The following is a 24,656-nucleotide window of genomic DNA, read 5'->3' on the forward strand; positions in this document are numbered from 1 at the left end:
CAAGCATTCAGGACTGCACGTGTGATAAAACAGCTGAAGTTGTTGGCTTAATCTTAGAAAACAGCCCCAAAGAGATAGATGAACGGCTAAGAATGCAAAGGCAAACCCATGGTGGCTATTATTGAATCTCCTGATTCCCAGGACAGCCACAACGAGTTATTTTTCAAATGCATATACTTCAGCCGTATAGACAGTGTTTCTCTCGGAAAGTAAACATTTGATGCCTCTCACCATCTGGAACTTTTGTAGGTAAGTACAGGTCCACACAAAAATGAGTTATCGGTGTTCCCTTTAATGTATTAGCACAGTCTCCGAAGCCAATGACACTGTAAGTTCTGAAAGGCATCCTTGTGAAGGGACAATCTCTTGAGTGGGAAATCTATTTCCACTAGACTCTAAACTTGCACACGCCTTTCTGTCTTCTGTTGAGAAAAATACGTGGCACGGTGCCACCGCAGAAGGCACAAAGCTCATGTTTGAAATAGGTACGTCACAGACATCCTGAACGGGAAGAGGGACCGCAGGATTGATCTGGAGCCTCACAGGCGACAGAAATTTCCAATCCATATTCCCTTTTCACATCAAAGAACAGACTACCTGAGCTCTTTTTCACAGTTCTCTCATGATGAGGACATCACTGAAATGAAGCATGACACCCAGAGTACTAAAAAGAAGAGTCCCCCTGACTTGCTAAAAAATGTTGAGAGAAGTAAAACTTTCAGAAACATTGGTCTTTAACTCAAAATACTCAACGGCACGTAAGGATGGTTTTGATGCCGACAGTAGCATCACTCCACAATCAGCTATTGACTATCGGAAAGGTAAAGTTTTAGACATTCCCAAGAAAGAATAAGTGAGCAACTGATGGCAGTTCTGAGTGTTTGGCTGCTTAATGTGTCTTGTATATGATGCATTTGTCTCCAGAAAAAGAAACAACTTCTCTTATCAGCAGATCCTAATATCAGTTCATTTGGTGAAGCCGGCCTTAGATATACATTTATATGACCCCTACTTTAGGTATATGTTGTTTGAGAATTGAGGTTTCAGGGCTAAGGCCCTTAGTTTGTTTTTCTCAGAATGAAAGACAGTTTTATACCCTAAAGGGAATTGGTCTGATGACCAGATCCAGTTGATATAATATTGACTTCCTTTTATATACTCCCAGTTGGTGACACAGAAATAATGTGAAGAAATCGGTTTTAATCATACGAAATACTCTGCTTCAGATTCCTAAACGTCTAAGCCAATTCCATGTCTTATGTGTCATCTCATTTTAGTGCAAAATTGAATGTAATTAGTGAAGGATCCATATTGCACAGCAAATTGTTTATCAATAGTGTTCGAGATTATCTTTACACTGCCTGTTGGTGGCCAGTCATTTTCTTCCCACAGAAATCTATCCTTGTAATAGGAAAGATTACACGGGAGAGTAGCAAACTACCAACTCATTCAGCAATTCATTCATTTAACAAACATTATGGAGCATCTCTATACTCTGCAAGGCATTGAGGAAACAGAAATTAACAATACAAAGCCCCTGTCCTTACGAGTTCTCATACCAGTAGAGGAATTAGGGAACAGAAATCACCATATACTTTGATTAGTGCTATGAAGAAAATATGTACAAGAAAAAGAGTCTCAGCTTGACATGAGGTATCAAGAAAGAAGGGACCTTTGAATGGATTAGCTGAGCTGACAAGTGGCGGAGGTTATCTTAAGCAGAAGGAACGCCATGTGCAAAGGCATGTAGATTTGAGAACATGGTATGTAGTGAACGTGAAGCATAGACACAGAACATAATAAATAGGGGGAAACCACACAGAACTGAGCTCATCTGGAGGGGGAAGAATGGGAGAACGATGGCAGATGTTCAACAACAGGTAACACTGGCCTGATGGACAACTATTGCAGATGAAGCCCATGCTAAATAACCCCTTGCAACTACAAAAATGAGGAAAATACAAGAAATCTTAATTTTAGATCATGTCATTTGCTAAATAATAGTAACCTGGCCAAGTCCAGCATCCTAAATGTTTCTCCTCAAGCCAACTGAGTCAATATATTAGTGACTTGCTGGGTTACAATGAAAACACGGCAATAGCTAGTCCTACCTAAATTCAAACCACCCAGAAAATGGACACCCCAAGGTGTCTGACCACTGAACATAAAACTGTAATACATGCTACATGGGAGAAGGGGTTTGATTAAACCTGCATGCAGCCTCTCCAGGCCTAGGAGATAACAGGCTGTGCCATAAGGTCATTGTGTTTCTCGCACAAATCATGAAGTCAAACGTGATCATGATATTTATAGCTTGAAGCTTTCGACCTCACAGTTAAAATTTCCCAGTGGATTCTCAGACAACTGCTGTTATCTCTGAAGATGGCCAGTCAGAAAGCAAATGCTTATGGAACCACTGCAAAATACAGACTGAAAAATGAAAACAAAAAGTAATATATAAATATATATATATATATACACATATTATTTGATAACACACACTCTGATAACAAGGAATGATGACTCATGGTCCTCAAATCAAGGAGTTAAGGCCTTCAGAAATTTAAAAGAAGACAAGCATGTTATAACTTGAAATATACCAGTGCTATCGCATAGTGAGAATAATTGCAGATGACAGAGGTTCAGAGCTGGGGTTGCAGAATGGATTAAGTGTGGGACGTTGAGCACAGGGCCAAAATGCCTGGGATCAAATCCCATCACCTTTGGAGTCTATAGCAAGATCCCAAGGCACTCTGTGCCTCAGTTCCTCAGTCTACAAAATAGGATAATGGTAGTATCCATTGCATAAGATTGTTATGAGGATTAAAGCAGATAATACATCTACAACAGTTAGAACCCTAGCAGGCACGAAACTATTAGCACCATTAAAAATACCAGGGATCTTTAAAAGGTTTCCCCAAAAAGGCAGTCTGCCGACAGTCACTCAGAGAATAGGGACTGTGGGACAGTTCCTCCCTGATGACTTCTGAAGAAGTATGAAATGGAATCTAAAGAGAGTAAACCCCTCAATAATCCACCTTTGATTTTAGCCACCCTTGGATTTCTGGTGCTGAACTGCAGCACTCAGCTTTGCATTTGTAACCTCATTTTCCCCTAGTTTTCTTCTCCTTTATTCACTTTTGTCATTTTAACTTGAATTCAGAAATTTACATCTCTCCTATGTTAATATCACCTTATTGCCAGCAAGGGAGTCTAGTCCTTTGGAAAAATCAAGAGATTGGACTTTAATCTTAGTTTTTCTGTTTATTGGTTGTGTAAATTCTGGAAAGCCACTTCACCCTATGAGCTTCAGTTTCCTCATCTATAAAACAAAAGGCTTAGGGCATCTTCATGGTTCCTTCCAGCTCTAAAATGTGAAGGTCTTGTAGCTTATTTATATTTATCTTCCAAAGTCACTGGTAAAAATTTAACCTTATATACACCTTCTTCCAAACCATTCTCTTTCTCAACCAATTCCTATCGCTGTTGCTTTTCCACAAGAGTGCAAGTAATGTCACTAATGCCTTGTTGAAGTCACGGTCCTCCAGGACTATAATTCTTCCCTAAATAGTTCCACAGAGATGTTCTCTAGTGAAATTCATTCTTAGTGAATGCATGCTATCCCTTTCTAAGTGCCTGCATGCTCTCTAATGAAAAACTCTAGGGGCACCTGGATGGCTCAGTCAGTTAAGCATCTGACTTCGGCTCAGGTCATGTTCTCACCACTTGTGAGTTTGAGCCCTGCATGGGGGTCTGTGCTGACAGCTCAGAGCCTGGAGATTGCTTCAGATTCTGCTTCTCCCTCTCTCTCTGTCCCTCCCCCACTTTCACTCTGTCTCACTCTCTCTCTCAAAAATAAATACACGTTAAAAAAAAAAAAAACTTTAAAAACTCTATTCTAGAGAGTTACCAAAACACATCCTGCTTACTGATTTAATCTTAATTTATATTTCTTGAATTTCCCCTTCCTCCTTCTTTTTCACCCTCTGACAGTCCTCCCCTTATTGAATCCTCAAAGATTATTCATGGGGATCCCACAGATTCATCTGCTGTTTCTCCCAGAATTCAGAGCTGGAAGCAAACTCAAATAACATGGGTTATTATGGGCTTTTGTTTAGTCTACTCTCCCACAATGATGCAAGATAAGATTTTCATTTAATTGTATTACCATCTCCACGTTGGGAAACATTCTCACTGAATAGAGGGAAGAGGCAAGAGGGATTGGGCAAGGTCTTTTCTTTCACCATCTGGAACCAACTTCCCCAGCCCGTAAGTCTCTCTTTTCACCAAGTCTCCTCCTGAAGCATAAACACGTAACAGTACCAACAACAACAAAAATCACTTTGCTCCATTTTCGCATTCTGTGTTTTAGTCTCCCTAATTCTTACAGGTGCATTCCCATCTTTTAGCTGCCCGTGGGGAGGCCCAAGGACCCGACACAGCCCTAGCACCCATCTCTTGTCACTAGCTCTTTTATCACTCAAAGGCCCCCATGGGTTCTTTGGAGACCTTGTCTTTACCGTCTTATCAAAACTATTCTCTACAGTGGGAGTTAATTTTCAATTCTTTCTCTTTTAGGCTATGTACCTTTTTAGAGTCTCTGTCCATGAGAAGTGTATCTCTACTTTTAAACCATTTTTTTTTTTTTGCTAACGCCTATATAACTCAATCCTCGTTTTCCTCACTCCACTCCTACTAATAATATAATTGGATAGCTTTCTTCCAAAATTTCACATTACCTCCCCATCCGAAAATTGTTCTTCTTTTACTCTTAAAATGATGTCCAGTGTAGGAGTTCCCCTTATTCCTTCATGCTCTCTCAGAGCAACCATATGGCCAGGAAAGCAAGTTAAGAATGCTGCAGATGCCCAAGTTTTAGACAAATGAGATAGGAAACATCCAGCTGACAACTATCTGGAGGTCCCCCAACTCTGGTTCCAAGTTTTATGTTAGTAAGAAAGCTCCTCCTACCAGCAGCTAGACAATCTGTGGTGTAGGCCACGGCACAGCTCCTATTCTTCTCCCCTCTTCTTCCCACCTGGGTGTCTTCCTGTGTTCCACCCTTCAGATTCATAGTCACACACTATGCATAGTTCTAATAATTGCAATAATTGCACTTTGACTCTAGCCCTCCACCCTCCCCAACGTGCGACGGCTCATCGCGGCCCCTTCCCCGTGCAGGGAAACTTTTCCGCGTTGCCATTATTCTATGCATAATTCATTCTATCGTACAGCCTGCCTTATCTGAAAATTGTTTTCAGACATCCTGGAGAGGCAGACACGAAGCCACAGGATCCTATCGGTCAACAGATAAGAATTCTTTTCCTAAGCAGCTTCTCATTACTTGTACCCCTCTGGGAGAAGAAAGTTTTGGCAGCTTAGGATCCTTTCACTGTGACTCCTAGCTACCAGAAAATAATATTTCTGGGCATCTTTCAGGTCCTTTCATTCTCTGCCTCCCTGAGGGGGTTAAGGTCTTGATGAATATAACTTGAAGATGAGAAAACTGTAGCATCAAGAAGAGATGGCTTCTCCAGTGCTACCCAAAAACACCATTACCAAGGCAAGCCTGAGCGCAGACAGGGCTCTCTCTTACTGCCAGTCTGCAACCATGGAACATAAATCCGAAGGAAGCCAGGTAACCAGTCTAGAAGTAATGACAGTACTTGCTTATTCCCCCATCAATCAGGCTGAGTAAACAAACAGCACTCCTATGTTCAAATGAATCGGTGTTGGCCATTTTGTTCAGGGTCTCCGAGTCCCGATAAAAGAAGAAATAAATGGCATACTAGCCTTCATCCACCCAGCCTCCCAGCCACTTACCTCTATTCCCCCAAATCTATCTGTATCCTAAAATTTCTTTTAGCAGGTTTTTACCAACTGCAAGAAAGACTTGGGCCTTAAATTTTCTTTATTTTGCACGGTAAATGCCAGATTTTCTAGCTGTTCTATTTGTAGTTAAGTGAGAGGGACCAGGATTTGAAATGATATAGAAAACATTTTTGATAGCTCTGGGCTATATCAAGTGTTGGTTTTAATAGCAGGCCAGATCTCCAAGAACATGCTGTGTGGCTGTGTATGAACTTGGCTGTTAGTTTCCTTTGCCAGATGAAATGATGATTAATCAGGACTCAGATGTCAGTTGTTTTATGTTACTTGTGCTCTTTGCTAACAGCTGCCTGTTTCAAGCTGTGCTTCCTACATGTCAAATGTAAACCTGAAACCACAATTTCCAGAAGGAAAATTTCAAAGTACTCATAGAGTATATCAGAATATTCAGTGTTGTTGCTGATTAAAGCACAATTAGTATGTTACGTAACTTAGCTGAAGTCAGTATAGACACAGGAGGGTTCAGGCTATGTGAAGTATCCAGGAAAAATTAAAATAAACTTATTAGATGTACATATAATGTGTGCAGAGATTTTAAGATAAATTTTTATGCAAACATTCAATGCATAAAATGCTCCTTGGTAAGTAAGCTAGTGTCATTTTCCTTTTTTATTGTGTAATAAATAAACACAGTGAACTACTCCTGGTAGGTAAATTATGACAAATTTAAATTCTTTATTCAAGCCTTAAAATTTTGAAGGAGACGGTTCTTTCTTGATCAGGTCTTTAATACTTCCTAACTTGCTTTTTAATCAAAAATGCCATAAGAATAGCATCTGTATGCTTTCTTTTCACATAGTCTAAACAGAAACAAAATTTGAAAAGGAAAAGGAAAGCAAAGAAAATGTTTGTCAAGCTTTTCAGAAGTTTAGAAAAGCATGTGCCAAAATTTGGAGCGGCCCAAAAAGAATTGATTTTTTTTTCCCCCTTAACCTAGATAATAAATGTCTAATTTGGACTGTCCATGTGGCATCAGGTTCCCAATTTAAACTCTTTCAGAGACTGCCATTTTTAGCAAAAGAGGGGGAAGTGAGAATCAGGCAACACCCAGGCTTTTTCTACACAACCGCAGCCAAGTCGTCTAAAAACCGGTTTGGCCAATTCCCTTGTAAGTTCGCTGTCTGACAGAGCTGTAGCAGGACCCCAGAAACCTGAACCAACCACACTGAAGGCACCTGAACAGGACCGATCTTTGCCCGGGGCCTAGCATAAAGTCTAGGACACAGAGATCACTGCCCTTTTCATGTGTCTACTCTGCCCTTTCCCAAAGCATAAACATTTCCCCTTGAAACAGCTCCCTAAAAGCCAAAACACAGCGCAGGGAAGCTTCTGGCAACGCGGTACGCAAGACTTTCGCGATCCAGAGGGGAAAAGGGAGCTGGGTAAACAGTCTGGTATTGTTCATTTTTCACGTGCGTTTACCAGAAGGTTTCTAAAACAAGTACTTCTCTTTCTCCTCCTCCACCACCCCCGCCCCCCCCCTCCCCAGGTGGCAAACCTGCTAAGGCTCTTCCAGATCCCTCAGATAAGCTACGCGTCCACCAGCGCCAAACTCAGCGACAAGTCGCGCTATGATTACTTTGCCAGGACTGTGCCCCCGGACTTCTACCAGGCCAAAGCCATGGCCGAGATCCTGCGTTTCTTCAACTGGACCTACGTGTCCACCGTGGCCTCGGAGGGCGACTACGGGGAGACGGGCATCGAGGCCTTCGAGCAGGAAGCCCGCCAGCGCAACATCTGCATCGCCACGGCGGAGAAGGTGGGTCGCTCCAACATCCGCAAGTCCTACGACAGCGTGATCCGCGAGCTGCTGCAGAAGCCCAACGCGCGCGTCGTGGTCCTCTTCATGCGCAGCGACGACTCGCGCGAGCTCATCGCCGCCGCCAGCCGCGCCAACGCCTCCTTCACCTGGGTGGCCAGCGACGGCTGGGGCGCGCAGGAGAGCATCGTCAAGGGCAGCGAGCACGTGGCCTACGGCGCCATCACGCTGGAGCTCGCCTCGCACCCCGTCCGCCAGTTCGACCGCTACTTCCAGAGCCTCAACCCCTACAACAACCACCGCAACCCCTGGTTCCGGGACTTCTGGGAGCAGAAGTTCCAGTGCAGCCTCCAGAACAAGCGGAACCACCGGCGCGCGTGCGACAAGCACCTGGCCATCGACAGCAGCAACTACGAGCAAGAGTCCAAGATCATGTTTGTGGTGAACGCGGTGTATGCCATGGCCCACGCCCTGCACAAAATGCAGCGTACCCTGTGTCCCAACACCACCAAGCTGTGCGATGCTATGAAGATCCTAGACGGGAAGAAGTTGTACAAGGACTATTTGCTGAAAATCAACTTCACAGGTAAGCAAGGAGCAAAGCTTTCCTCGTTTTCTGTGGGATAAACAGGTGGAATCAAGCAAGAATCAAATACCTCTGCCCCTGACCCAGAAATCTTCCTTTCGGAGCCACAAAAAAGGGTGCAACCTGTTACACAAATATTCCAAGATGCAATGTGATGGCTCTGATGTTCTTAACTTATTTTTGAGGGAATATCTTGGCTGATAGACTACCCATAATTGAAAGGCTCCCCAGGCTAGGCTGACGTGTGGTAACTGCCTACATGCGGGCTATGCCACATTTGCTCTCTTTCTTGTTAGCCGTAGGGTATGACACGTGTGATATGGGCATTTAATCTTCTTTAGCAGAATTGGCAACTCTCTAAGGAACATGAACTTCCAAGCCCTCTTTGTGGGTGATTTGAGCAAAAGAATCTAATAACTTTCACAGTGGGTGAGAGAAAAAAAAAAAAGTCGCTGTTTTCCCAGAGCTTAATTGGGGGGGGGGGGGGGGGGGGGAGGGGAAAACACTCAGACCATGGTGATTTCCAGGCATTTGAGTTTATTTTGTCTGTTATAAAGAAATGTTTCCATGTTGGCATTAAGAGATGTGGATTTTCTCAAATGATGTTATGAAACAAAACTTTTCCTGAGAGCATGAGTGTAAGCTACATTGAAGACTGATGGAAGTCATTTCCATACCGTGAATAGATAGGCAAAGGTGTATTTGAAGTGGCTTTTGTTTCCTCTTCCTTTGATTCTAAATATGGTAAACTGTTTCTAAATATAGCATTGCATTTCAATGCATTACTAACATAAAAAGCACAAAATTTTTAGGTTTGATTTCTTTACTAAGGTGCGTGTGATAGCAGTGCATTAAGGTACTGGTTCTGAGGACTTTAGTTTACCCCAAATCATAAATTGTAAGTAATATTATACGGCACAAAAAAATTGATGCCAGAAATAGTACAGCGATAAAATGCTTTCATTTGCCTAAATTGCTAGTAATAATAATCTCCCCTGCCATTAGGGCATCCTTCTAATCTGCACAGTCTGGTTGAATTGGTTTCTCCCCCAAGACGTGAAACTTTGTATGCTCAAATCATACTGTGCTTGGAATAAGCAGCAGTTCCCATGTCATCTTTATAGATGACCACTCAGAAGTCAAATGACCTGAAAAATCACTGGTAATACTAAGAGAGGACCCCATGATCATTGGTTCCTATTCCAGAATTCTAATTCCTAAACCAGCCTTGAAAATAAGCACAAAATTTACCAGCCTGCATTTTGCACATCTTTTCTTCATTCTACCCAGGGGGAGCCAACGTAGTGGAAATCAGTTACGTCAATATTTCCTCCTATTCATCTACGAGTTATTTCTTACCATTAGAATGGCTGTAATAGGTGGTAAAGATGAAACTCTTTCTGTGTCCCATACTCCCACAGACGCATTCCATGTAGAAATAATATATATTTACCTCAAAATCCCAGATCAGGTTCCACTGCCATCTCTAGAAAGTAAGAAAGGACCATGCAGCCAGGTCCTTTACTCTAAATGTCTTTACTCTAAATATAAATGAATTTCTCAAGTATCTGTAAATAGCATCTACAATGCACTTAATTCTTAAAGATAAATAAGATAAGCATCCTTCCTACCCCACTTCGGACTCCCCGTGGGGTAATTATTTATCTTTATTCACCACACATATTCATTAACCTTACTGTTGTACTTCATTCCTTACTCCTTAGTACGCAAATACACAAATGTATCCACTCAGCAGCAGCTACTATAAAGAGATCTCTTAGATTTCAGTGAGCCCTTGCAAGGTATTTGATGTAACCAAAATATTTTCCTTCATTTCATGGCCTGAGTCCTAAATGGCAAAGAAAAGTGAAGCGATAAGGCCATTATTCAGAGAAATGAAACAGAATTATCTTCCTTTTGTCTGTCTTGTTCAATTACTGGCTTTGATTCTACAATTTGGTGCAGCTTTATAAACTTGACCACAAAGTGCTATTTTAGCTTTCTCAATTTGTTCGTCATTACCAGTCATTCTCCATCTCTGAAGAGAGGAGAAGGGTGAGACACAGGTTGAAACGACAGAGAAGAGAGGGAACTTATACCAACCACCAGTACTGTCATGCTTCGTAGTGTGAGAATTGGACACGAAAACACCTTACTGGGGGAGGACAATGAAGTGCTAAAGGAGCTAAAAGTGCACATTAAAAAAATAAGGCTCCCCCAGTTACCTGTTGAAAAACAGGTGTTGTTTTACATTTTTTTCTGAAATAGTATCTTTGTTTTTCTAACTTGAATGTTGACACAGTGGACTAAGCACAATGGTAACCAGCAAGCGATCTTTGCTCAGGTGGGTCGAACGACCGCTCTTCTAGCCATCTGCTTGTACTCGGTGCATTTACTACAAGGTTCTTCTGACAAGGGATAGTTGCAGTCCGTTCCCTAAGGACTCTAGCCGTTATAGGATGGAAGAGCTAAGGCCCCTGAGAATTTTAATGACATCAATTAAAATACTCTTTGGTTCCTTGGTATATTCCTGCTGGCTAGTTCCAGCGTTGGCCAACATGCGTATCCTTGACGTTAACCTGCTTTCGATATTCCTTTTGCAAAAGAGATTTTGCAGAACGATTCTTTGTTAAAGCTTCTTCAACACAGTGAGCTCTTCTGGCATCGGATCTAACCAGTGTCTACCTCCCTAGACTCATCTTTTGCTTACACCCCACCTTCACCCTTCCTTCCATGAAGACTACTTGCAGCTCTCCGAGTACATCCTGCCTTTGTATCCTCTGTGCCTAAAACATACATGTAATGTACATGTCTATTTCATCCATGTAGAACGCTCTCACCCCATCCCCATCTGCCCTATCTAGTACCTTCACTCGTTCAATCTCCACTGCTACCACCCTGGTCCAAGCCACCGACATCTCTAGGCTACATTTTACAATAATCTCCTAATCGATTTACTCTTGCCCACCTCCAACCCAGCCTCCTCAACCCATTCTCTGCAGGACAGCCAGAATGCACTTTTAAAACTTAAATCAGGGGTGTCTGGGTGGCTCAGTCAATTGAGCATCCAACTCTTGATCTCAACTCAGGTCGTGATCCCAGGGTCATGGAATTCAGCCCCACATTGGGATCTCTGTGCTGAACCTGGAGCCTGCTTAGGGATTCTCTCTCTCTGCCCTCTCTCTCTCTCTCTCTCTCTCTCTCTTTCTCTTTCAAATAAAAAATTATAAAAAATACATAAAACTTACAGGAAGTCACCCCTCTGCTCATAACCTTGTAGGGAGTTCCCCCATTTCACTCAACAACAAAAGTCAAATAATCCTTGCAATGCCCTGCAAATGTCCTCCCGGATCCACCCCCTCCCTGTCCCTCTTACTCTCCTGTCACCACCTGTTACTCCCTCTTTCTTACTTCACTCCAGCCCCCCTGGTTCCTAAACTCGGGGCTTTTTCACTGCCCCTCCTCTCTCTGCCTGTAATGCCCCTCCCCCACATATTCCTAAGGCCAGGTGATTCCCTCACTTCCTTCAAACCTTTACTCAAATGTTAGCTTTTCTTTTTTTTTTTTTTAATGTTTATTTATTTTTGAGACAGAGAGAGACAGAGCATGAACGGGGGAGGGTCAGAGAGAGGGAGACACAGAATCTGAAACAGGCTCCAGGCTGTGAGCTGTCGGCACAGAGCCCAACGTGGGGCTCAAACTCACGGACCGCGAGATCGCGCCCTCAGCCGAGGTCGGACGCTTAACCGACTGAGCCACCCAGGCGCCCCAAATGTTAGCTTTTCAAGGAGGCCCACCAGGTAATCCTTCTGAAAATTGCAATTCGCTTCCCCTGCTCCACCACAGGTCGTCCCTATTTCTTTTTAAGCTTCTCTACTTCTTTTATGCACCATGTTTTTTTTTTCACTTTCTCTCATACCGTATCATTCATTTTCATGTTTATTCTCTAGTGTTTGATCTTCATGTTTGAATATAAACTCCATGAAAACAGAAATCATTATCAATTTTTCACTGATGTAGCCCAAGCATAATAAGCACTCAGTAAATATTATTGATTACGAATAGCACTTGACACCCAAACTTACATTGTGAGCTTTTTCGAGGCAGAGAAGATATGTTTCATCTCTTATCTGAAATGCCCAAACACAGTTTCTGGTGCAGAGTGGGCATTCCACGAATGTCTACTAAAGGAATGAGGAATGAGAAAAACAATCAGTAGATGTATTCATTCTTTTTTAGGAAAACTTCATGTATATATCGCATTCACTAACAAATGAATGTCAACAAAGAAAAGGATGTGACTTCTAGAATGGGCTGCTTTTATCTAAGCACTGTCCTTTAGTTATGTTCTGTGATTGTATTTGAGATAGATTTAAGACCTAACAGCATTAGCTCTGGATCTCTTACCCATCCCTGTTTTATAGATGAAGTCCCCCCAATCACAGCGATCTGTCCAAGGTCATCATGTGATTAGTGACAGTAACAAAGATTGAAATCCAGGGCTGAAATCAATGGATCCGGGGCCTCTTTATATGGAACCAAGGACCCTAGGAAGCTGAGGACTTTGATCCCAAACATCGAAAATCATTTCTGACACACATTAGATATTAATGGAATGTTTGTTGAAGGAATGAAAGACGACCAATAAGTTTGAAATGTGTTTCTTTTTGTGCTACTCTTTATAATTCTTTTAATGATCCTGAGCCACATCACAAATCAGTTGGAGCTGAGATGGTTCATAAGACACCCAAACTTTGGAAGCTGAGCCTTAGAATCTAAACCTTAGGATATTATAAAAAAATTTTCAAAGGTGATTTTTTGTTGTCAGTAAAAATTTTTTTCCATCTAAAGAGTCACGTCGTGGAGAATTCTGAAAGAAATATTTAAATGCGAATTATGTTTGTTGCCATTTGACTTTTCAAAATTACTTTGAATTCTATGTGCTCATTTATTTCCGTGTGCTCAGCATGCAACAGGGAAGCTTAAACTACCAAGTCAGTTGAAAACAGAGGAAACAGAGAGGACCATTAAACATCCTAAGAAATGCAGTATCGCTGGCATTTTCGTGTGTTCTCAGTAGAGTAAAAGCCCTGTCACTTTTTATCCTGAGACCAATTCCAGAAAGCGGAGGAGAAGAAAATCATAGAGTGACAAAAGGCCTTCCTCAAAGATGAACCTGCCCTACTCCTCGCTTGACAGAGGTGGAAATTCAGGATGTCAGCATTATTATCTTCACTTACTGAAGCACATAAGAGTGAACTCGACTGTCAGAGTGATGTGGTAACTAAAGTACACCCCATTCAAAAGAACAAAAGGAAGAGCTCCCACTTACTGAACATACTGCCAGAGGGGCTCCAAGGCACAACCGCTATCGAGTAGGCGTTCCCTCGGAAATAACACGCAGAACCTTCCTCTGTGGATTCGCAAGTGTTGGTGGGCTGGAATGTTTGAGAATGGAGAAATTGAGAACTTGACACGATAGGACATTTATCCAAGACCACTTAACGGAGTAGGTGACCTCAACCTCCTGATTTAGACATTCATTCCACAGATAGGTTTAGACTTCATGCTGGGACCTGGGGACGCAAGAATAAACAGGACAGATGCAGTCCCTGCTTTATGGAGCGACTCAAGTAGAGAAGCAGGATTATTGGGGCCTGCAATGTTGAGGCCTTGGCTTAGGTTTTGTGTTCGTTTGGTTCCAGCTTTTGTTTTGAATTGGAAAACTTTTATGTATCTTAGGCCCAGAAGAAATCTCCAACTCACTGAGTAAATATCACTCCCAGGACTTGACTTACAAGGGAAGAGGACGGCTCCCTATTATTGCTGGATTTGTGGTCATAATAGGACTGGATAATAGGACACACGGCAATGACAGTTTTTGTTGTTAATGTCGTTGTTGCTCATTTTTGCTTTTTTCTTTTTTGGGGGAGGGGGGATAGAGAGATGAGGCACACTCACCTCTTGGTTCCAGCAAGGAGACAGGCTGCTGAGATCAGAGACCTGGAGCCTGGTGGGGACGGTGCAGCCTTGTTCTTATGTTTATAATTCTCCACACCTAGAAGAGGAGCAGAGGCAGAAAATGAGTAATCCGGCCTCGCTGTCCCACTCACCTCTGGGTCTGACTCATCCAGTAGGTCCAAGGATCACTCCTGGTTGGGACTGTAATCACAGAGCACAGGCCAGGAAGGGCAGATTTTCTGGAACACTGCACTCCAAGCAATATGTTTGAGCTGGCCCCAACCCAGCAAGACTCTCCTCTTGACAAGTACAGGGCCATCCAAGGCACAGCGAGGAAGCCAAAATGGTAATGGCCACATCTTTAGATGAATGGGCTTTGAAGTCCCTGAAAGAGCAAACTGCTCTTGATCTTGCTTCCTCCCCTGGAACATTTGTAGTTCCCACAAAAGCACAGAAACTTGTTCCAGCTCTGCTGATCAAAAGCATTTCCAAAATGTAAAGATAAATATCCTGTACTTCTTTCTTCCCTTTTCTCTCTGGTCAGCTTCCTGGGGTCACAAGAATAAGATTTAAACCCCCAAAGGACACCACTAATGTGTTTACTTATTTGTTTATGCGCCATGCATCTGTGCTTTGGTGTCTTAGAAGCTTGAGAAATGGTTCTCATTTTAAGGTCACGCAGTGGAGAACAGGAGCCTCTAGAAAACCTCATTTTCCACTTTGGCCTGAGCTTTCTGCTGCCGCTGTTTATGATTCTTATCATCTAGCTGGCATTACTATTATTATTATTATCTCATAATTCTTAACTTACCTTGATTCGTTTGAAGAGCCATCCTGTCTATAAAGCAAAAAAAATAAAAAATAAAAAAAATAAGTACTAGTCCCCAGTGAAGTAGAAAAGAAATGGATTCTGCCACCTTGCTGATCAGAAAAAAGTACAACAAATATACTGTCTCCTACATGTTTCTAGGCTTTGTGGACACCGTGGTGTATTTATAGGAATATCGCTTACAAAGGTGTCTGGAGATTGAGGGAAATATTCTGAGCATTTTCTAACACTATAGCTAACATACAGTTTAAAAATAAGTTCAACCTATGTCCCTGACCTTTGGAACACCTGGTGTTATCCCACAATAACCTGGTCTTTAAAGGTTTCTAATCTCAGTTGAATTGGAAACACCTGTTTTTCTACTGACATATACCTTTGTGCTACTACTCATCTTCAAGAGAACACTGGAAAACCAAAATAGATAAAGGAAGTATTTCTGATGGATTTAGAAAAAAAAAATTCTGACCACAATGGCCATCATATACTGAAAAAGAGGACTTCTCTTTGAAGATTTTAAAAGATTAAATTGTCATCTAATGAAGCAGGTGGTTATGGGAGATCCTTCCCAGAGTTGGGCTTAGTAAGACCTAACAAAATCGTGAGCAGTGAACCCAGCTTCTGAAAATTAAGGATGTGATGTTGCAGCCCGAGGGGTAGGCGCTGAGGATGATGACTAAAGAACTCAATGCCTGGTCAGTTATCCTCATCTCCCTCTTTCTTTAAACATTTAACTATTCTCCATAGTATCGTTAGTCATTGTATGTGATATCACCAGGATAGATTACATAGTCCTCCTTCACATTCTTTCTCCAAACCCCTAGCATTATACCTGGGGTTCGTATAAACACTCATTTGTATCTAGTTTATTCCAAAACAATGATATTTAAAGGATTCATCCCACTGCCTCAGATGAATTAGAATTTGATAAGGTGGCAGGGTCCCCAGAAGTTATAGTGCTAAATGACATTTCAGAATATCTAAAAACTTAATTCTGTAACAAAATTCTAAAAAATTTTACTAGCACAGAATTGACCATAAGTTACATTTCCAAAATAATATCTCAAATACAAAGTTATGTTCATATACACACTAAGCTGCCAAACCAAGTATGATTAGTGGTTGTATGACTATTAATATTTTTAAATTTTTTAATTAAAAAAATTTTTCTTCCAGTTTTATTGAGACAAAATTGACATATAACATTTTGTAAATGTAAGATATACAGTGTGTTGATTTGATATTTATTACAGAGTGATAACCATCATATCATTAGCTAATACCTCCATCCCATCACATAAGTACCATTACTTTTTTTGTGGTGAGAACATTTAAGAACTACTCTTTTAGCATAAAATACAATATTCTTAACTATAATGACCATGCTGTACATTAGATCCCCAGAATTTATTCATCTTACAACTGGAAGTGTATACTCTTTGACCAACATCTCCCCAATTCCCCCAATCTCTTAGCACCTGGTAAACATCATTCTAATCTCTGTTTCTATGAGTTCAGCTTTTTTAGATTCCACATATAAATGATATCATACAGTGTTTGTCTGTCTTATTTCATTTAGCATAATGTCCCCCAAGGTCATCCATGTTGTCACAAATGGCAAGATTTCCTTCTTTCACATGGTTGAATAATACTCAGTAGTATATATACCACATCTTATCTATCTCTTCATCTATTGACAATTAGGTTGTTTACGTATCTTGGCTGTTGTAAATAATGCTTCAGTGAACTTGGGAGTGTTGATAATCTTTTCAATATCCTGTTTTCATTTCCTTTGGAAACATACCGAGAAGTGGGGTATCTGGATAATAGGTTTGTTTTTTGGTTTTTGGTTGTTGTTTTTTTGCTTGTTTGTTTGTTTTTGAGCAACCTCAATACTGTTTCTCCTAGTGGCTATACCAATACACATTCCTACCAACAGCATACAAGGGTTCCCTTTTCTCCATATCCTTGCCAACACGTGTTACGTTTTGTGTGTTTGATGATAGCCATTCTAACAGGTGTATGGTTATATCTCACTGTGGCTTTGATTTGCATCTCCCTCATGATTAGTGATGATGAGCATCTTTTCATGGACTGGTTGGCTATTTGAAGATGTTCTTTGTAAAAATATCAATTCAGTTACTCTGCCCATTTTTAATTGGATTGTGTTTGTTGCTATTGAGTTGTAGGATTTGTTTATGGATTTTAGGTATTAAGCCTTTATCATATAGTTTGCAAATATTTTCTCCTATTCTATAGGCTCCCTTTTAATTTTGCTGATGGTTTTCTTTGCTGTGCAAAAACATTTTCATTTGATGTAGTTTCACTTGTTTATATTTTCTTTTGTTGCCTTTGCTTTTGGTGTCAAATCAAAAAAAATCACTGCCAAGACTGAGGTTAAAGAGCTTACTCCCTATGTTTTGTTCTAGGAGTTTTAGGGTACCTGTTCTTATATTCAAGTCTTTAATTTATTTCATTTCTCTTTTATGTACAGTGTAAGATAAGGGTCCAGTTTCATTCTTTTGCATGTGGCTGTCCAGCTTTCCCAACTCCATTTATTAAAGAGATTATCCTTTCCCCATTGTATATTCTTGCCTCCTTTGCCATAAATTAATTCGCCATATATGCATGAGTTTATTTCCGGGCTCACTGTTCTGATCATTGTTCTATGTGTCTGATTTTATTCCAGTTCCATACTGTTTTATTACTATAGCTTTGTAATATAACTTGATATTAGAATGTGATACCTCCAACTTTGTTCCTCTTTTTCAACATTGCTTTGGCTATTTGGAGTCTTTTGTGGTTCCATACAAATTTAATTCTTTTTTCTATTTCTGTGAAAAATGCCGTTGGAATCTTAATAGAGATTGCACTACATCTATAGATCACTGTGGGTAGTATGGACATTTTAACAATATTAATTCTTTTAATCCATAAGCACAGAATAACTTTCTGTTTACTTGTGTCGTCTTCAGTTTCTTTCATTCATGTCTCATAGTTTTAGTGCACAGATTCTTTACCTCTTTGTTTCAATTTATTTCTATATATGTCATTCTTTTCGAAACTATTGTAAATGGGACTGATTTTATTAATTTCTTTTTCTAATGTATCATTCTTAGTGTGTAGAATCATAGCTGATTTTGTAGAGTGATTTTTGTGTCCTGTAACTTTACTGAACTTGTTGATTAGTTTTACCAGGTTTTCTGGTGGAGCTTTTAGAGTTTTCTCTGTATAGTAGCATCATATGTGATCTGCACATCAAGACAGTTTTACTTCTTCCTTTCCAGTTTAAATCCCTTTTATTTTTATTGTTTCCTAATTACTCTGGCTTGGACTTGAATGAAAGTAGAAAGATTGACCATCTTTCTCTTGTTCCTGATCTTAGAGGAAACCTTTCAGCTTTTCAGCACTGAATATGATGTTAGCCTTAGACTTGTTATGTATGGCCTTTATTATGTGGAAGCACTTCCCTCTATATCCATTTATTGAGAGTTTTTATTATGAAAAGATGTTGAGTTTTGTCAGATGCTTTTCTTTCTGCATTAAGAGGATCATATGAGTTTTATCCTTTATTTTGTTAATGTGGTATGTCACACTGATTGATTTGCAGATGTTGAAGCATCCTTGAGTTCCTGGAATAAATGCCACTTGATTGTGGTATATGATCCTTTTAAAGTACTATTGAGTGTGGTTTGCAAATATCTTGTCGAAATTTTTGCATCTATGTTCATCAGGGATATTGGCCTGAAGTTTTCTTGTGTGTCCTTGTCTGATTTTGGTATCATGGTAATGCTGTTCAGATTTTCTATTTCTTCATGATTCGGTCTTGGTAGGTTGTACGTTTCTAGCAATTTATTTAATTCTTATAGGTTGTCCGGTTTGTTGGCATGTGATTGTTCATTGTAATCTCTTATGGTCCTTCTTATTTGTGTGGTATCAGTTATAATGTCTCCTCTTCTATTTCTGATTTCATTAATTTATTGTATGTAGTTAGGCCCCTTCCAGGGAGTAACTGGGTGGGGGATGTTTTCTGTGTGACCCTCTGCACTGAACCCTGGAGTAATAGCGGCAGCAAGTGCTGTCCATTAGTAACTGCTTCTCTGTTTGCTATAGTCTTGTGGATTTTATAGATACAGGCCCTGTGGGCTTTCAGAGGTAGGTGTTTGGGGGACACTTCCCCCAAGTGGGAGTCTTAAAAGATGAGATGCTAGATGCTGGGTCCAAACCCTTTACTCCTCTGGGAGAAGCTAGGAGTTGGGGGTTCCCTCCTGATTGTATGGTGCTGTGCTTGGGGTGGGGTTTATGGCAAGAGTACGTCTCAGCCTTTCCTATCCATTTCAATGTGGGTTTTTTTGTTCGTTTGTTGGTTTGCCCAATTTATAGATGTCTCTTAGCTGGTTTCTGGGTTTCTTTAGAAGTAGTTTCCACTTATAACTGTAAATTCAGTGTGGCCATGGGAGGAGGGGAGTTCAGGAGCTTCCTGTGTCACTCACTTTCTTTAGACTGCCCTCTGGTTTCATCCTTCTAACCAAGAATTCTGATGAGTATAACACAATTCCTCTATGGATCTTTGTCTCCTACTGGCTATTAATATTAACTGACTAGTTGTCCATTCATTCATTCCTCATAGCAGATATACAGTGAATTAACAGAAGTTTTTAAAATATAGTAGAAAAATTAAGGCAATTGAATGTATGACTTTAATTTGTCAACTGATTCAGACAAGATCAATGTTTTTATTTTAGTTGTAGAATGAGTTTATCATGTATAGAATCCAAGTAAGAATAGTTTGAGAGCCATTAGTCTAGGTTACACAGATTTATTTTTAAGACAAGATTGGACATTCTATCCCTATGGAACTCAGTAGGCTGGTTACAGATCTCATATTTCACCATTGCAAACTTCTTACATAATTTGTTCTTCATGGTAAAGCACAAACGGAACTGGGAATTCCTAGCGCTGCTAGAGAAAAAAACTTTTTTTAATATGGAGGATTTGTGCGCTTGTCAAAGAATCTTTACTGTTCAGTATGAATTAGTGTGAGATACTACAAAGATTGAAAAAAAATAAGTGTATAAGTTCTTTCTGCTCTCAAATAGCTCACAGTTAGTACTATCAGTATGAGAATATAGCTTTTACACTATAGCAGCTCATCTTTGGCATCTCGGAAGGGTCTGGTAGCATAATATGTACATACAGAGGAGGGATCAGCAGTGAGCAGAGAGTCAGGAAAGGTTTCCTAAAGATTGTAACACTGGATGTGACTAAGATTTGTTAAAAAGGAGGGTGGAAGAAAAGGATTTTCCAAGTGAAGAGATCATTACACGGAGACGTGTTCATAAATTGTCAAATGTTTTATTTCTGTTTAACCTATGTTAAAATTCAAAGCTCTTTTGGAAACTAGAATTAAATTGAAATAGTAAAATATTGATCTGATTTTTAGATTAAATCATTTCAAGTTCTCTTGTATAAAAATATAGAGGGGCATCTGGGTTGCTCAGTCGGTTGAGCGTCCAACTCTTGATTTCAGCTTAGGTCATGATGAGCCCTACATCAGGATTCTCTTTCTCCCTCTCTCTCTCTCTCTCTCCTGCCCCCAGCACATACTCACTCAATCTCTCTCTCTCCCTCAAAATAAATCAACAAACCTAAAAAAGGCTTTTCACATTGCTTATGGCCACTAGCTTATCATCTTTACCCTGAACTTCAGCTGAAACCAATGAAGTTCCAACGTGAAGAAGAAAGGGGGTTGGGGGGAAGAAAAAGAAACTAGCATTTACTGACCACTACCTGACTGGCAATAACCATTTTATATATTTCGCTCATCAATTCTCATAAAAATCCCATCAGGCAAGTATATCTTTTCCCCTCTGTTTTATATATTTAAGTGAGGCTCAAAAGAGTTAAATGACTTTCTCAAGTTTGCAAAGCTAAGTAGCCTACCGAGCCAACCCAAGACTGTTTCCTAATCACACATTATTTTCCAGTATTGTTTCCCAAGGAGAAAAAACAAGTTTGTAGCTAGAACAAGGGCACAGTCCCATCATCATTTGGCTCAGCTTACTATGTGCAGCTGCAGTAATAATAAACAATTGCCCCAAAATGTTCATTATCCAAAAAGGAATTTGTTAACTCTTTCATTAATTGCCATAATGGCATCTTCCATTGAGAATGACTCATGCAAAGACCTCCAGTTATGTATCTCACTCCTTCCTCTGAGAGCATCATATTGTAGGAGATCAATATTTGCAGTATCATGCTGTTATTTCCAAGAATAGATAGTAAATTGCAAAAAGAAGAAGGAGAAGGAGAAGGAGAGGAGGAAGAGGAATAAGTAGAAGTACTGGCTACAGGTCACTGTGTCTTAAATCTTACAACTACATTTTTCCCGTCACCCCATGCTCTCAGTCTAATTACAAAAATATCCATAGTTAATTAAAAAGCAAAATAATTTAGAAAAGGGGGAGAAACACCAGGTCTGAAACTCTTCCAGACTTTCCATCCGAGCCCCTACTGGTGTTGTGGGTCTGTTTGGTGTATTGGTAAGCTTTTCTCATTGTGCTCATGTGTGTTTTATAGCACCCGTCACAAATCGAGTTTTCTTTCTAAACATAATTAAAAATACCCTTGGTATTTTCACAAATTAGAACGTCTTAAGAATTTTCTATATACAAAGTTTTGTTTGTAGGCTATCCAGTCACCAATAATCACATGGTAGCCCTGTACCAGCTTCTTGGGGTACTTAAAATTTTTTTCTCTGGGGGCACCTGGGTGGGTCAGTCGGTTGGGCATAGGACTTTGACTCAGGTCATGATCTTGCAGTCCGTGAGTTCGAGCCCCATATTGTGCTGACAGCTAGGAGCCTGGAGCCTGCTTCGCATTCTGTGTCTTTCTATCAGCTCCCGTCCTACTTCGCTTGTCTCTCTCTCTCTCTCTCTCTCAAAAATAAATAAACATTAGAAAAATATATATTTTTTAATTTTTCTCTGTCCCTGGGGCACGTGGGTGGCTCAGTCGGTTAGGCATCCGACTTCAGCTCAGGTCATGATCTCACATGTTCATGGGTTCAAGCCCCACGTCGGGCTCTGTGCTGACAGCTCAGAGCCTGGAGCCTACTTTGGTTTCTGTGTGTCCCTCTCTCTCTGCCCCTCTCCCACTCCCACTCTGTCTATCTCTCAAAAATAAATAAACATTAAAAAAAATTCTTTAGACAAAAAAATTTTTTCTCTCTAAAATGCTCCTAGTCTAATAAAATCCTAAACCTTGATTATCTCAATTTTAATAAAAGTAGAAAATGAAGAAAATTGATCATTTCTTAATAATAAAAAGCAAATCTTCGGATAATGCGGTTATTTATATCCTCCTCATTTTTATTCATCAAGAACTCTGTGTCATCTCCAGAAATACTTTGAACAGAAAAAATATAAATGAAATGTTTCTAAGAGGAAAGCAAAAGTGCCAATTTCCAGAGATGGGCTCCTTCACTGCTTTTGGCCACCTACATTCTCCCTACGGATTTATCCTGTAGACAACTCCTCCTCTTCCACTTCATTCCTCCCTTTCCAGTATGGAAATTTATTATTTTGCTGTCTTTTGCCTGGCAAGGGTCTTTTGCTGCTGAATTAGTACCCTAGCTAAACAGTGCAAAACAGGAAAAGGAAAGTATGCTTTGTTTTCTTTTTCTTCAGAATGTAATATCATAATTGTATCTAAAATATTGTGGCCACATTTAGGAGTCTGACAGACACCTGTAGAAGCGAAGTTAATTTGACAACGGAAGAACGAAAACAAGAGCATGATAGCACAGCTTTCCACTCCACTTTTCTGCCACAGTTTAAATTTAGTGATCTGAACTGCTAGATGAGGGGTTGAATTGATTAGTACAATTCTTTGAGTGCACGGGCTCATCCTTTTTTAACAGATCTCAAACCACAGTGTGGCAAGGAGTTCATTTTCTTGTCCCCCGGGTTTGATGGGTCATCGCAAGAGTTCCCACAGTCAAGGAACTGAAATGAAGACACTGCCAAAAGTTGGAATTCTAGACTGTTAATAACAGTTGGGAAGTCAACTAGCACTTTATCATTTTTAAAACACTTTTAAATGTACTCATATTAGATCCTTGCCACACCCCTGTGAACTAGACTGAGAAGATGTTATTATTTATTATTTTTATTGATGAGAGAATGGAGGATGGGAGAGGTGACCTTTAGCCCAAGGTCAAAGAAAAAGAACTCCTCCTGAATTAGAATTCATGTCCTTTGATCATTATCCAGTGATATGTCCCTTCAGCTTCCAGCTGAGGCAGGTAATAATACCTGTCCAATAAAGCAGAAAAATGTTATTGGAGGCAAAACCAATCAGCTTAGATTTGTTGTTGGAGTACGGAGAGACTACTGATACTAAGCAGAACAAGAGACACTGAGTCAGCAAAGTTCATACTTTGCTAGATTTACCATTGCTTGGCTCTGAGCCTTGGGGAAAACCACATAGCCATTCCAGGACTCAGCTGTTACCATTCTGAAAACAGGACACATATGTTGCACGCCAAACAGAACTAGCGGATATGGTATTTTTGCCCTTACCTTTCATATGACTAAGGTGTTCTTGATTCTGGGAAGATTAAAATTTCTAGTTATAGTTAAAGAAGATAGTAATCCACATTGTACTCACACTGGGAAGACTTCCTGAAAAAAAAAAAAAGGATTAGAAGTGGACTTTGAAGAAGCAGGTAAATCTCATGTGGTCACTCAGTATTTATTGCTAACATTATTTACATCAGTCCCAGCCCCAGCCCCTCGAAATCAAGCAGTGAAACCTAACAAAGACCCTACCCTCACAGAGCTTATGTTTCATAGATAAGCTAGTCAATATATAGCACACCACATGGTGATACATGCCACAGAGAAATATAAAGCAAGGCGAGTAAACCAGGAATCCCGTCTAAGTGTGTTGGGGGTCATGGGGACAGGGGGCAGATTGGGTGTTACTGTCTTAAGTAAGGTGGTCGGGGAAAACTTCACTGACAATTTGACATATGACCAGAGGCCTAAAGGAAGTAAGGATACAAGCCATGTGGAAATATGAGAAAGAACATCCCCAAGAAGGGAATATCAAGGCCTGAGGTGAGAGCCTACTTGATGTGTTTGAGGGGAAGCAAAGAAGCCAGGGTGGCCAGGTAGAGTTAGCATGTAAGACACGGAGGAAGTGAGGGTAGGGACGTGGTGGGATCCAGAGCCTGGAGAACCTCATAAGGACTTTGGCTTTTACCCTGAGTTAGGTGAAAAGCCATAGGAAACTCCACAAAAATGACAGGAGCAATATCAAAGATTTAGAATAGGGCACATTTTTAAATTATGGTTACACATCAAAAAAGCTAGTAAAGAAAGCTAAAGAGGCCTGTCGGTGTTGACATCCTAATACAGATCTTCTATAAATACTGAGGAGTCTAAGACACTTTAATTTCTTTTTTTTTTTTTAATTTTTTTTTCAACATTTATTTATTTTTGGGACAGAGAGAGACAGAGCATGAACGGGGGAGGGGCAGAGAGAGAGGGAGACACAGAATCGGAAACAGGCTCCAGGCTCTGAGCCGTCAGCCTAGAGCCTGACGCGGGGCTCGAACTCACGGACCGCGA

The 24,656-nt window shown here is 40.5% G+C and overlaps 1 protein-coding gene across 2 annotated transcripts in view; it reads left to right on the forward strand.

Moving 5' to 3' along the window:
- The window catches only part of GRM3 (glutamate metabotropic receptor 3), a 98,021-nt gene that overhangs the window by 13,422 nt on the left and 59,943 nt on the right, over window positions 1–24,656 (forward strand). For both annotated transcript variants that reach the window (XM_047849372.1, XM_047849370.1), the window contains exon 2: window positions 7,379–8,234. In XM_047849372.1, the coding sequence (XP_047705328.1) occupies window positions 7,379–8,234 (856 nt within the window). The remainder of the gene's footprint in view (window positions 1–7,378; window positions 8,235–24,656) is intronic.

This window comes from Prionailurus viverrinus, chromosome A2 (genome assembly GCF_022837055.1).
Source record: "Prionailurus viverrinus isolate Anna chromosome A2, UM_Priviv_1.0, whole genome shotgun sequence".
Lineage (NCBI taxonomy): Eukaryota > Metazoa > Chordata > Mammalia > Carnivora > Felidae > Prionailurus > Prionailurus viverrinus.